Genomic DNA, 14981 nt, shown 5'->3' on the forward strand with positions numbered 1-14981 from the left:
GCTGCAGAGCAGCAAACTGTTTCTTCTACCTGATGGTTAAGAATGAGGGGCTTTAAATATTAAAACTACAGAGGAGAAACTGAGAAACCTGCTTTGCACAGAAAATTTAGCATGTGGATTCATTATTTACAGATTAATGACTGGTGCCGAATCTAAGTTATTGTTTAAGATTAGGTCAGATAGGTAGAAGAAGGAATATCAGAACAGGGCGGTTAAATACTCATGTATAGATAAAACACTGACACTGGCTGGTGTGTTTCTGTATCGTAAATTCTATGGATTTCAAAATATATTTATCTTCTTAAACAGTTGGCAAAATTAATAGTTCCTTTGCCTATGTTAGCTTTATTACAGGAAGCTATGACAGGACTTGCAAAGTGTGGGATACTGCATCAGGAGAAGAGCTGCATACACTTGAGGGACACAGGAATGTGGTCTATGCTATTGCTTTCAACAATCCTTATGGGTGAGAAAATGAATTGCATTATTGATTGCAAATATTTGTTATTAAATCTGTAATAGTGATTTCCTGAGTTTTATTGGAAATTACAGTTACATTATTAAGTTATGATTTGGTGGTGCCAGTGTTGGACTGGCATATACAAAGTTAAAAATCACACAACACCAGGTTATAGTCCAACAGGTTTATTTGGAAGCACTAGCCTTTGGATCGCTGCTTCTTCATCAGCAGCACAACTACCTGATGAAGGAGCAGTGCTCCGAAAGCTAGTACTTCCAAATAAACCTGTTGGAGTATAATCTGATGTTGTGTGATTTTTAATTTAGTATGAAGGTAATTATTACATACACATCTTGAATTGTATATGTCTAATCAGCATCTTTGTAATGCTTAAAGTTTAGAGAATTTTACTAATATAAAATTTAAAATATGCAATTGTCTATACATTGTGCATATCAAATTTTTAAGTTCCCTAATAATTTTATGTGAAACGCTTCTTTAAGCTATGTATTTGGAGCTACAGAATTCATATATAGAAACTTTATAAAATGCATATGAATACAATGTGATTATCTTAAACATAGTAATGTTGTTGTTGAAGAAAAATGCAGAAGTTTTTAAATAAATGTGTTATGTCTTCAAATAGACAATATTCATAAAATTTAACTATGAGATTTAGAGCTAGCAAAGCCTTCCATCTTTCTGTTGCTCAAATGAATTTTGATGAATCCTGAACTTCCAGCATCCTAGGGTTTACCATTAACCAAAAATTGAACTGAACCAACTATTAGTGTGGGTATGGAAGCAGGTCAGAAGCTAGGAATCCTGCAGTTCTGACTCCCCAAAGCCTGTCCACCTCTATCAGGCACAAGTCTGGAGTATGATAGAAGATTCCCACTTTCTGAACGAGTGCAATGTTAACAACAGCCAAGATGCTTGATACCATGCAGAATAAAACAGCTTGCTTGGTTAGCTCCACATCCACAAACATTCGCTCCGTCCGCCATTAAAACACAGTTGTAGAAGTGTGTAGAAGAATCTACAAGAAGCACTGCAGAAATTCATCAAGGCTCCTCAGACTGTACATTCAAACGTATGGCCGTTGCCATTTCGAAGGAAAAGGGAGCAGAAAGATGGGAGCACTATTACCTGCAAGTTTCTCTCTATGTGCTTCACCATCCTGTCTTGGAAATATATCACTGCTCCTTCAATCTCGCCGGGTCAAAGTCCTGGAATGCCCTTTCCAACAGCATTATGGGTGTATGTGTATCAAACGGCCTGTAGCAGTTTAAAAGCATGGCTCACTACTACCTTCTCAGTAGTAATTAAGGCTCTGCAATAAACGCTGGCCTTAACAGTGAAGCTCACATCCTTGAACGAATAGAAAAATCCTTGCATAACAATCTTTGTTGCCCAAATTCCAGTATAAGAATAGCAAAAAAAACTCTAGTTAAAGTTTAGAGCCAACGAGATTTTATATTATAGCCCTGCTAGAGGTGGTGCTGCAGAAACCCAGAACTCAAAATAGATTATTAGACTGTTTCCAACCACTTCCTGTGCAGCTCATGCACTGTGCCATGATTGTATGAGTAATAGTGCACTAAACGTATGCAGAGTGACAGATTATTTAGTCAACCAGTATCTAATGCTGTTTTGTGCATGGCCTGCCATTTTGGATCTTACAGGTTTTGTTAATATCCTCTTGTAATCTCTCTCACTTAAATATTCATTTGACTGAATGAAAGCTCATCCATTAGTGCTATCTGACGAAGTGCTTTAGACTTTGCTATAACGTGTGAGTGGAAGTACAGTATTCAATTTGTTTGAGGTCTTTATTTAAAAAATAAATAATATTGAAATATGTATTCTTCAGATACCTATATCATATTGACAAAAAAATTGATCTCATAAGCCCAGTGTCAGCTTCTATGGCATCGCAGATTTCGGGTGGCTTCTGCTGTGGGAGCTGATACATTGGTCACCAGAGGCAGCTACCTGGCTGGATTCACAAGCACTCTCATGGACTTGGTTACCAACCACGCTTATGTTGGAAAGGACAGGCTTTAAAGCTAAGTGCAAATCCATGTGCCAAGTTGATGTTGGATTCCTCCATGCTCTTTGACAGTGACAACAAGCCAGCAATGTACCAAAACATCTGTGTTTGTGTGTGTGTGTGTTTGCAGGTTCTCCAGCTTTATCCTGTACCACCCTCCTTTGAAGTCCTGACTTGTATCCTCTGCTGCAGAAACTGTGTCTTTGTACCCCTGGTGAACTGGGCATGAGGCTTCCTTTTTCCAGCCTGCAAACCACTTCCTATAGAAATCAATGTAAAAGTTGGAATTAGGTTCTGTAGTATCTTACTTTTGAGAAAGAAAGAATTGTACTCCCTAAGTTAAAATACCTTTCATTGCAAAATCCTTACATTGTTAAAATAAATAACTTTAAAAATATTTGGAATGCACATGTTTGTGTAATATTATCCCCACAAGCAAAGGTTGAGGAAGCTCTGGATGTGCTGTACTCCACCACTAATACCCTGGAGATGGAAAACCCTGAGGCCCTATTTATTACAACTGGTGACTTCAATCAAGCCAATCTAAGAAAGGTGTTGCTCAAGTACCACTAGAACTTTACCTTCCCCACCAGGGGCCTGAAATTTTTAGGCCACTGCTACACCACTGTGAAATATGCCTACCGCTCCATCCCCCATCCTCATTTCAGGAACTCCGACCACAATGCCATGTTTTTTCTCCCGGCTTACAGGCAAAAGCTCAAGCAGGAGACCCCCTCATGGATACAGGCCCAGTGCTGGTCAGAGGAGGCAGAAGATCAACTCCGGTGCTGTCTGGAATCGGCTAATTGGACCATGTTCAAACAGTATGCAGGTACCTTGGATGAGTATGCCACCACCGTCACAGACTTTATCAGCAAGTGTGTGGAGGACTACATATGGAGGAAGTCAATCCGGGTGTTTGTCAACAGGAAACCCTGGATAAATCAGGACATACAGAACCTGCTAAAAACCAGTTGTGAGGCCTTCAGATTAGGAGACCCACTAAAATATAGGGAATTCAAGTATGACCTTTGCAGAGCCATTAAGCTAGCCAAAGACCAATACCGATCCAAACTAGAGAGCCACATAGACACCTGGTGACTATGGCAAGGACTGAATGACATCACAGGTTCTAAAAAGAGACAGTGCAAAATAGCAGATGATGACATATCCCTCTTAGATCGTTTCAATGCCTTCTATGCTCGCTTTGAAGAGAATTTCAGCAGGTCAGTAATACCTATTCTGATAAGTCATGACGAATCGATCCCAACAGTCACTGCATCAGAGGTCAGATCAGCTTTCTTTCGTATGAATCCAAGGAAAGCAATTGGACCAGACGGGGTACCAGGGCATGCATTCAGAGCATGTGCAGATCAACTGGCAGAGGTCTTCTCAGACATCTTCAACCTCTCCCTGCAGCAGGCCACTGTCCCTGCCTATTTCAAGAGGGCCAATGTCATCTCTATGCCTAAGAATGCTCATGCAGCATATCTCAATGACTAACGCCCAGTGGCCCTAACTTTGGTGGTCATGAGTGCTTTGAAAGGCTGGTCTTGGCATTAATCAACTCCAGCCTTCCCAATACTATTGACCCACTCCAATTTATCTGTTGGACCCACAGATCCACGTCAGATGCCATATCACTTGCCCTTCACTCCTCCCTAGAACATCTTGACACCAAGAACAGCTACGTAACAATCCTACTCATTGACTACAGTTCAGCTTTCAACACTATTATCGCCTCGAGACTGATTACTAAACTTAGTGATCTTGGACTAAGCCCCACTCTCTGCAACTGGATCCTCAGTTTCCTGACCCACAGGCTACAATCAGTGAAGACTGGGGACAAAATTTCATCGTCACTAACACTCAACACTAGAGCCCCCTCGGGTGTGCACACAACCCCTACTATACTCACTATATACCCAGAACTGCGTCACCCAATACCAGACGAATGCCATTTACAAGTTTGCTGATGACACCACCATAGTCGGTCGAATCTCAGATAGTGTCAAAGTAGACCACAGACGGAGGTGGAAGACCTGGAAAGATGGTGCACTGAGAACAACCCAGCTCTCAATGCCAGCAAAACCCAGGAACCCATTATTGACGTTCAGCGGGATGTTACTCATGACCCCGACACATTAACAGCACAGAGGTGGAACGAGTGGAGAGTGTCAAGCTCCTGGGAGTGGTCATCCACAACAAGCTCTTTTGGACTCTTTATGTGGACGCACTGGTTACAAAGGACCAACAACATTTCTTCCTCCTCAGGCAGTTGAGGAAATTTGGCATGAACGCGAATACCCTTGCCAACTTTTATAGGTGCGCCATCGAGAGCACTCTGTCTGGATGTATCATTACCTGGTATGGCTACTGTACCACTTAAGATTGAAGACAGTTATAGAGAGTGGTGAACTCGGCCCAGACAATCACAAAGGCCAACCTCCCATCTATAGAATCCATCTACCAGGGCCGCTGTCAAGGATAGGCTGCCAGCAGTTTCAAAGATCCATCACTCCCCACTTCCCCAAACAATGTTTTTCTACAATTTCTACCATCGGGGACAAGGTACAGAAGCCTGAACACACGCACCAGCCGTTTTCGGAACAGTTTCTACCCTACTGTTGTTAGAATACTGAATGGACTTGCAAACTCTTAACATTTACCTGAATCTGTGGTTTTGTTTTTGCCACTGTTTACCTATTATTTACTTATCTATGCTACTTAACTCTGTGATCTGCCTGCATTGCTCGCAAGTCAAAGCTGTTCACTGTGCCTCAGTACACGTGACAAGAAATTCAATTCATTTCAATTTAATTAGAACTGGAAAATGGTGATTTGATCATTATTGAGTTGTAAAGTTTTGTTAATTGATTGCTTAGAAGTGCAAAGTCAAAATGGTCATGGAGACTACAGTCTATTTCCAAAAAGCGAGGTGACTTTGGAAAGTTGTGTCCACCAAAGTTTGCTTTAATTGTTGAGCAAACAGACCGACAAAACTCTAATGTATATATGTTTAACAAGCTTCTGGATTGAGGTAATCAGTGTGTTTTTTTGGTATATGCCCAGAATCTAGGTACAGTTTCTGGGAAAGTTTATACAGACAAGCAGAATTGTTTCTCAGTCTGTGTGTGTGTGTGTGTGTGTGTGTGTGTGTGTGTGTGTGTGTGTGTGTGTGTGTGTGTGTGTGTGTGTGTGTGTGTGTCTCTCTCTCTCAATCTGTAAAATCAGAACTCAGAAAGAAAAATGAAGTTATTTATTTTAACAATATAAGTGTTTAACAGTCAGGAATCCTAGCTGTTTTTTACCTGAATTTGAAATTTAGTCTGAGGTTTTTCCATATTCTTGTGACTGTTAGCAATCAGATCTCATCAAAAGGAATTCAAAGGAATATGTGGGAAGTCAATTTATTTTTATCATCTGAATTCATCTCAAGACCTGCAAGGGTATTGTGTTTTCTCCCTTGTTGCCTAATTTTTCTCCAACCATAAAAGCTCTGCAGAGTTGTGTATGTACTTGTCGTGTGTGCGTGTGTGTATGTATGCAAGAGGATATAGTTTAATTTACATATTTTCTTAGTTGATAACCAGTGTGCCACTTGTTTGATGTTTGTGAGAAATTGATTATTACTTCTGAATTTATTGAAAAATCTGGTTCTAGGTGATAGTAATAAAGCGAAAGAGATGGACCATTTTTAGATTTTGGCAAATGTAATAGTCCCTTTCTTTTCCAATATTATTTTACTTTCTAATTTCCTGTTCCACTAGCAGTGTCTACTCCCTCAGCCAACTTGCCATCAACTTGCTGGGAAGGTCAGAACTTACAAGGAAGGCACAGGGAGAGGCAGCAAACTGAGGAAGAGGCAAGGGAAGAGGCTGCACTTTGCAAGGAGTGAACATAAGTCAGAGAGTTAGAGTGTGAGGGCCACAGATCACTGGAAAACAATTGTAATATGAATCTTGCAATGCTCAACAAGTTTGCATGCCCAGTTAACTTAATTATGTTAAAGTGAAATAATGTTAAATGGAGAGAATGTGTAATGAGGACTATCTGTATTATCTTCTAATGTGCAAACAATGCCAATATCTAGTCTGGTGGCAGCAAGTGTTGAATTAAATGTCAGTGCTTATTCTTGACATATGCTGGTGCCCATGCCCTGACCAGACAATGGAACTTGGGATTCTGAAAGAGAAGAAAATAGAAAAGGAGGGTTGAGTGAATCAAGACAGCTAGGATCAAAGGGGAGAAAGTGAGTACTACAGATGCTGGAGATCAGAGCTGAAAATGTGTTGCTGGAAAAGCACAGCAGGTCAGGCAGCATCCAAGGAGCAGGAGAATCGACGTTTCGGGCATAAGGCCTTCTTCAGGAATGAGGAAAGTGTGTCCAGCAGGCTAAGATAAAAGGGAGGGAGGAGGGACTTGGGGGAGGGGCGTTGGAAATGCGATAGGTGGAAGGAGGTCAAGTGAGGGTGATAGGCCAGAGTGGGGGGTGGGGGCGGAGAGGTCAGGAAGAAGATTGCAGGTTAGGAAGGCGATGCTGAGTTCGAGGGATTTGACTGAGACAAGGTGGGGGGAGGGGAAATGAGGAAACTGGAGAAATCTGAGTTCATCCCTTGTGGTTGGAGGGTTCCTAGGCGGAAGATGAGGCGCTCTTCCTCCAACCATCATGTTGCTATGGTCTGGCAATGGTGGTGCATGTCCTTGGTGGAGTGGGAGGGGGAGTTGAAGTGTTGAGCCACGCGGTGGTTGGGTTGGTTGGTCCGGGTGTCCCAGAGGTGTTCTCTGAAACGTTCTGCAAGTAGGCGGCCTGTCTCCCCAATATAGAGGAGGCCACATCGGGTGCAGCGGATGCAACAGATGATGTGTGTGGAGGTGCAGGTGAATTTGTGGTGGATATGGAAGTATCCCTTGAGGCCTTGGAGGGAAGTAAGGGGGGAGGTGTGGGCGCAAGTCTTGCATTTCTTGCATTTGCAGGGGAAGGTGCCGGGAGTGGAAGTTGGGTTGGTGGGGGGTGTGGACCTGACGAGGGAGTCACGGAGGGAGTGGTCTTTTCGGAACGCTGATAGGGAAGGGTAGGGAAATATCCCTGGTGGTGGGGTCCGTTTGGAGGTGGCGGAAATGACGGAGGATGATACGCTGTACATGGAGGTTGGTGGGGTGGTAGGTGAGGACCAGTGGGGTTCTGTCCTGGTGGCGGTTGGAGGGGCGGGGCTCAAGGGCGGAGGAGCGGGAAGTGGAAGAGATGCGATGGAGGGCGTCGTCGACCACATCTGGGGGAAATTGCGGTCCTTGAAGAAGGAGGCCATCTGGGTTGTATGGTTTTGGAACTGGCCCTCCTCGGAGCAGATGCGGCGGAGACGAAGGAATTGGGAATGTGGGATGGCGTTTTTATAGGGGGCAGGGTGGGAGGAGGTGTAGTCTAGGTAGCTGTGGGAGTCGGTCGGTTTTTAGTAAATGTCCGTGTTGATTCGGTCGCCTGAGATAGAAATGGAAAGGTCTAGGAAGGGGAGGGAGGAGTCTGAGACAGTCCAGGTGAATTTGAGGTCAGGATGGAAGGTGTTGGTAAAGTGGATGAACTGTTCAACCTCCTCGTGGGAGCACGAGGCAGCGCCAATACAGTCATTGATGTAGTGGAGGAAAAGGTGGGGGGTGGTGCCAGTGTAGCTGCGGAAGATGGACTGTTCTACATATACTACGAAGAGGCAGGCATAGCTGGGGCCCATGCGGGTGCCCATGGCTACTCCTTTGGTTTGGAGGAAGTGGGAGGATTGGAAAGAGAGGTTGTTCAGAGTGAGGACCAGTTCAGTCAGTCGAAGGAAGGTGTCAGTGGAAGGGTACTGGTTGGTACGGCGGGAAAGGAAGGAGCGGAGGGCTTTGAGTCCTTCGTGATGGGGGATGGAGGTGTACAGGGACTGGATGTCCAAGGTGAAGATAAGGCGTTGGGGACCAGGGAAGGGAAAATCATGGAGGAGGTGGAGGGCATGGGTGGTGTCCCGAACGTAGGTGGGGAGTTCTTGGACTAAGGGGGACAGGACCGTGTCGAGGTATGCAGAGATGAGTTTGGTGGGGCAGGACCAGGCTGAGACAATGGGTCGGCCGGGACAGTCAGGTTTGTGGATTTCAGGCAGGAGATAGAAACGGGCGGTGCGGGGTTGTGGGACTATGAGGTTGGAGGTGGTGGATGGGAGATCCCCTGAGGTGATGAGGTTATGGATGGTCTGGGAGATGATGGTTTGGTGGTGGGAGGTGGGGTCATGGTCAAGGGGCAGTAGGCGGAGGTGTCCGCGAGCTGGCATTTAGCCTCAGCGGTGTAAAGGTCGGTGTGCCAAACTGCTACCGCGCCTCCCTTGTCTGCTGGTTTGATAGTGAAGTTGGGGTTGGAACGGAAGGAGTGGAGGGCTGCACATTCCGAGGGTGAGAGGTTGGAGTGGGTGAGAGGGATGGAGAGGTTGAGGCGGTTAATGAGGCTAGGATCAAAGGTTTTGTCACACCATCCACAGCTTGAGTACCATGTCAGAAAGCAGATTGTGTGTGAAGTTGTAATTGAGGGGGTGTATGAAGCAGGAACATGCCATCATCCTGAATATTCTCAGTGACATTAGTTGAAACGATCTCTATCATATTGCAGAATATTCTAAAAAGCTCAAGTGATACAGCCTGCCTACCTCTTCATGTCCTGTGCTGTTTCCTATGGTTATTTGTGGTCTTATCCAGTAAGAATAGATATCAGTATGCAGGGAACAACTTCATGGTTTGTGGATGACAAAAAACTTGGTAAAATATAAACAATGAAGGACAGTGTAGAACCTCAAAAGAATATTGACAAGTTGGTGAAGTAGGCATATAGGAGTCAGATGAATTTCAATGTGGGGAAATCTGAGGTGGTACACTTGGTACAAAAAACATGAAGAGACAGTATAAAATAAAGTGTATTATTGTATTGAATGTACAAGAGCAGAGAGATCTGGATACATTTGTACATAGATAATTAATAGTGTAGGACAATTAGAAAGAGCCACCAATAAAACACATAGTATTCTATGCTTCATTAATGGGGCATAGAGTATAAGACTCCAGAAATTTAAATTCCTAACTATTTGCAACTATTCCCTTTATAGGTTCTACCTGAAGTACATCCTGCAACCCCTCCCTGTCTCTATCTGATCCTTTCTCCTCTTATTGATCTCCTGGATTATGATCTTTGGGGATATAGCAGAGTACCTTGAACCCCTGGAAGCATGTTGCTCAGTTGGATGTTTTCTTCCTTCTATTAAAGACTTTCTGACAAAGTTCTGCCATATGCTGCAGACTGACTTAACTTATCCATTAAATTTCTGAAATTTGGATTCTGCTGCTTCAACTTGATCAGGTGTGGGATTATTGCACATTGTGGTACACCAGCCCAAAAGTGGACCGAGTCAAGTTACCCTCTCAAACAGTCTATAGCATTAGAGAAAAGTAGCTTGCTCAGGTTACTGGTTATTGTGATATTTACCTCATCCTCTTGAGCAATTTATTAACAAATGCAGTTAAAATTTTGAAACCACTATGCACTTATTTAAGACGGATGATCTCTTCCAGAGATATTGTGCCGAATAGTGATACTGAAAGATATTCACTACATTTTTGTGGATCCAGCTGAGCGATGATAAAATGGATCAGTTGGATTAGGGAACACTAGATTAGCAATTAAATTGAAAGGATTAATTACCCCTTTATTTCAGTTTATTTATGCATGGACTGATCTGTCTTATTTAGCAGAGAGTGATTCTCAAAAGGCACAGTTGAACATCAGTACTAGATAAGTTTATGCTGGGTGGTCTTAATGGTGAACTTCTATAGGAAACCATGCAAATTTATAGTTTCAAGTGCTGTCATTAAATAAGGTATAAGTAAAAAGCTCAACAAAATATTTAAAAGTCTCCATTTAGAACCTTTCTCCAGAGGTATTTCATAAAATGAAATCCAGCGGCAGTAAATATTTGCTTCAGTGATCTAAGTGCTCCATCTCTGAAAGCCTGACAATTACTTTGAAGTTCTCCTGATTGTTGAGTCATAGAGACAGAGTCATACAGCATGGAAACAGACCCTTCAGTCCAACTAGCCCATGCCAAACATAATCCCAAACTAAACTAGTCCCACTTGCTTGCTCCTGACCCATATACCTCCAAACTGTTCGCATTCATGTACTTATCCAAATGTCTTTTAAAAATCTCTCTCTTCCCTCTTTAAAAAAGTGGACCGTAGTGTTAAAATCTTGACCCTAGGGAAATAACAACTGCCATTAACTCCATTTATACCCCTCATTACTGAATCATAAATTAATTTTCTATGAAGCATTTGGCCCCTGTTTGAATGGAACATGTTGCTCCATAACCTTAACAAGTCAAAACAAAAGTGACAATGGACGAGTAATAAATGCTGACCAGCTAGCGACACCTATACTCTCCAAGCAAATAAAAGAAACAAAGCAGTACTTAACAGGAACAAAGAAATCTGACCTGAATTTGTGTCAAGACCTGAAGAACCCATGCTAAAACGTTGATGCATAGTAACAGTGATGCAGACACTAGTCTGTGGTAGGCTCTGTTTTTCTCAGACAACTCTGAAGAACGACAAAACACGATTGGGCAACCACAAAGTTGAGCCATGAGGCAAGAGCATCCTCAGAAGATTTGCTGAAAATAAAGGCTTGATGGCTTACCCGAAGTGGGGTGAAGTATTTGATGACTTACCTGATGTGGGTACAGTCTCATTTTCGCTGTACACACCAGCTGCAAAGTCTCTACTCTTTCTGAGAATCTTTAGTGCAGTTATTTGGGAGATGTGAACATGTATTTTAACAGGTAAGGAACAACCACTGATTTTCATTTGAAGAAGCAGCCACTCCAATTAAATGATTTGGAGATGCCGGTGTTGGACTGGGCTGTACAAAGTTAATAATCACACAATGCTAGGTTATAGTCCAAATAGTTTAATTGAAGTACACTAGCTTTCGGAGCGTCGCTCCTGCATCAGGTGGTAGTGGAGGACGTAATTGTAAGGCACAGAATTTATAGCAAAAGTTTACAGTGTGATATAACTGAAATTATACATTGAAAAATACCTTGATTGTCTGTTGAGTCTTTCATCTGTTCGAATTCCATGATAGTTTCACTTCTTTCATGTGTAAATCACAAATTTTTTTTGAAGTTGCATTCTCAGGTTAACTGTAACAATTGATGTTCGCCAGACAATATGTTGAAGGTGTTAGCCCGCTGTGTTCTCTGTCTGTGCCATGATGTTTAGATTGATTCTAATCTAAAAAAATGAGATAACAGAGTTTTACATGAATTCATGAGTTTTTGAGCAAAGTACAATGTAACTCTGCAAGTACAAATTCACCCCACAAACGTGTGTGTGTGTATAAGTACAATGGTGGTCACCTGTAGTGGTCACATGAACCCAAGGCCTCCCTATGGGTATGGAACTTAGCTATCAACCTCTGCTCGGCCACTTTTCGCTGCTGCCTGTCCCGAAGTCAGCCTTGGAGGATGGTCACCCAAAGGTTTGAGGTTGAATGTCCTGGACCGCTGAAGTGTTCCCCAACTGGGAGGAAACACTCCTGTTGGGGAACACTTCAGCAATCCAGGACATTCGACTTCAGACCTTTGGGTGACCATCCTCCAAGGTGGACTTTGGGACAGGCAGCAGCGAAAAGTGGCCGAGCAGAGGCTGATAGCTAAGTTTCATACCCATAGGGAGGACCTCAACTGGGACCTTGGGTTCATGTCACACCACAGGTGACCACCATTGCCCTATATACACACACAGACACTCCTATACATACACATACACACACACACACACACACGGACACATATATACACAGACACTCACACACACCCCTACAGACACACACACTCACACATGCATCTTCTCAGAGACTTAGACCACTCTATACTCACGCACACACACATACACTCTCTCACAGACACTCACAACCCCCCACCCCAGACACACACACATTCCCACACTCACACATGCACCCACTCACAGACTTAAGACACTCTACACTCACATACACACACATATACACTTTCTCACACTCACAAGCCCCCAATCCAGACAGACACACACACAAAGGCCAACATTCCAAGATCACTTTTTGGATTAGAATCAATCGAAACGTCATGGCACAGACAGGGGGCTAACACCTTCAACATATTGTCTAGCTAACACCAATTGTTAGAGTTAACCTGAGAATGCAACTTTTAAAAAAACGTTTTGTTATTTACACATGAAAGAAGTGAAACTATCATGGAATTCGAACAGATGAGAGACTCAACAGACAGTCAAGGTTATTTTTCAATGTATAATTTCAGTTATATCACACCGTAAACTTTTGCTATAAATTCTGTGCCTTACAATTATATCCTCCTGAAGAAGAAGCGGTGCTCTGAAAGTTAGTGTGCTTCTAGTTAAACCTGTTGGACTATTACTTGGTGATGTGTGATTTTTAACTTTGTACTCAAAATAAATACTTTCTTATATGCAGTGGTCCCCATTGCTGAAGAGATCCTTATTAGGCAAGTTGTTGATGAAACATTAGCAAATTTTCAGTCACATTTGGTAGCCTTTGGTATTTGTATCAGTCTGAGAAGTTTGTTATTGAATGTGATTAATAGGTTTCTCGCAGCCACTCATCTAGAATATTTATGTAATGTCTTCGAGGAGAAAGTGAGGACTGCAGATGCTGGAGATCAGAGCTGAAAATGTGTTGCTGGAAAAGCGCAGCAGGTCAGGCAGCATCCAATGAGCAGGAGAATCGACGTTTCGGGGTGAAGGGCTCATGCCCGAAATGTCGATTCTCCTGCTCATTGGATGCTGCCTGACCTGCTGCGCTTTTCCAGCAACACATTTTCAGCTATTTATGTAATGTCGCCAATTTACTTGAAGATGTGGCATTCAGAGGAAAGTTTATTTGAATTTTGACAAGGTACTTCCTGATTGAGGTGGCATGGTGGCTCAGTGGTTAGCACTGCTGCCTCACAGCGCCAGGGACCTAGGTTCAAATCCAAACTTGGGTGACTGTGTGGAGTTTGCACATTCTCCCCATGTCTGTGTGGGTTTCCTCCCACGGTTCAAAGATTAGGTGAATTGGCCATGCTAAATTGTCCATAATGTTCAGAGATGTGTAGGTTCGGTGCATTAGTCAGGGACAAAAGTAAGGGAATGGGTCTGGTTGGGTTGCTGTTCGGAGGGTTGGTGTGGATTTGTTGGGCCGAAGGGCCTGTTTCCACACTGTAGGAATTCTATGGATTTACAGTGGTCAGAGCAAGTGTTGCTCTTAGAACAGGTAAACAAACATACAAGGCAGCCTGGGAGCAAGGTGTGCAACCAGGAGCTGATTTGACGTAAGGCTAAGATTCATTCTAAGTCTGTTAATGAGCTAGATACAGTGATTGTTTCTCTGCCTAGCAAGAAACCTACCAAGAAAGAGAAAAAGGGGGTATCCACCATTTTGAACTGCTGATGTTGTGGTGCAAGGAAGCACCACAAGTTACAAAATTGTCCAGCAAGGGTATTCAGTGTCATCAGTCTGGCAGATTTGATCACTTTCAATAGTTCTGCAATGTCAGATTGCCTCTTAAAAAATAAATCTCACAGATTTCTTCCAGAACAAAGGAAAGATCAGTAACTTGAACAAGAAGAACTGGATGATATGAAAACTACATACTTTTTTGGTCAAATTAATATTGTTGATCTTACAGCAAAAGGTAATGCGCTGGGTCAGAATTATTGGACAGTAACCTTGAAAGGCAAGAATTTTGATACAACTTTTTTTTTGTGAATTCGCCAATACTGTGATACCTAATGGCTGCAAATGACTTTATACTGTACACCACTGGCCATCAAAAGTCATGATTCAGGGAGGACACATTCTTCCGTTAAAAGCCATTTTGAAGCAATGAGCCTGCCCAGAAGATTGATGTTCCATGCCAATATGGTGACTATATTTCATTATGTGAGGAACTGCCATGACCAGATGAATATCAAATTCTATTTTGCGACAACTTAGCTCAACCTCTTCAAGAGTAGACTTTCATCTAAAGAAGATTGAACAACATTTTCTGAAGATTTCTCAAAGCTTTCGCTGCATATTGAAGGTGAAGAAAATTGGATGACACTTTTTTGAAAATGTTTCTCAGGTTTTCCAAGAGTTTTATTTGTGTTATGAACTGTCTCCAGTTGTGATAGAAGAGGATGAGCCTCTTTCTTCTTTAGATATTCCTAACCAAGTGATACACCCAGGAAATAATAATACACTAACATCAGGCCTAGTTTCATTGCTTCAAAAAGTAAATTCAGTGGTACCTGACTTTTCATTTCTTGATATAGATTCGTCTGCCTCTTATAGAGTCATGTATATGGAAACAGACCCTTCGATCTAACTAGTCCACAGTGTTCCAAAACGAAACTAGT

At 42.7% G+C, this 14981-nt stretch overlaps 1 protein-coding gene across 2 annotated transcripts in view; it reads left to right on the plus strand.

Moving 5' to 3' along the window:
* Positions 1-14981, plus strand: part of daw1 (dynein assembly factor with WDR repeat domains 1) — a 70945-nt gene that overhangs the window by 21967 nt on the left and 33997 nt on the right. For both annotated transcript variants that reach the window (XM_072571749.1, XM_072571750.1), the window contains exon 5: positions 344-466. In XM_072571749.1, the coding sequence (XP_072427850.1) occupies positions 344-466 (123 nt within the window). The remainder of the gene's footprint in view (positions 1-343; positions 467-14981) is intronic.

The sequence above is a fragment of the Chiloscyllium punctatum genome, chromosome 6 (genome assembly GCF_047496795.1).
Source record: "Chiloscyllium punctatum isolate Juve2018m chromosome 6, sChiPun1.3, whole genome shotgun sequence".
Lineage (NCBI taxonomy): Eukaryota > Metazoa > Chordata > Chondrichthyes > Orectolobiformes > Hemiscylliidae > Chiloscyllium > Chiloscyllium punctatum.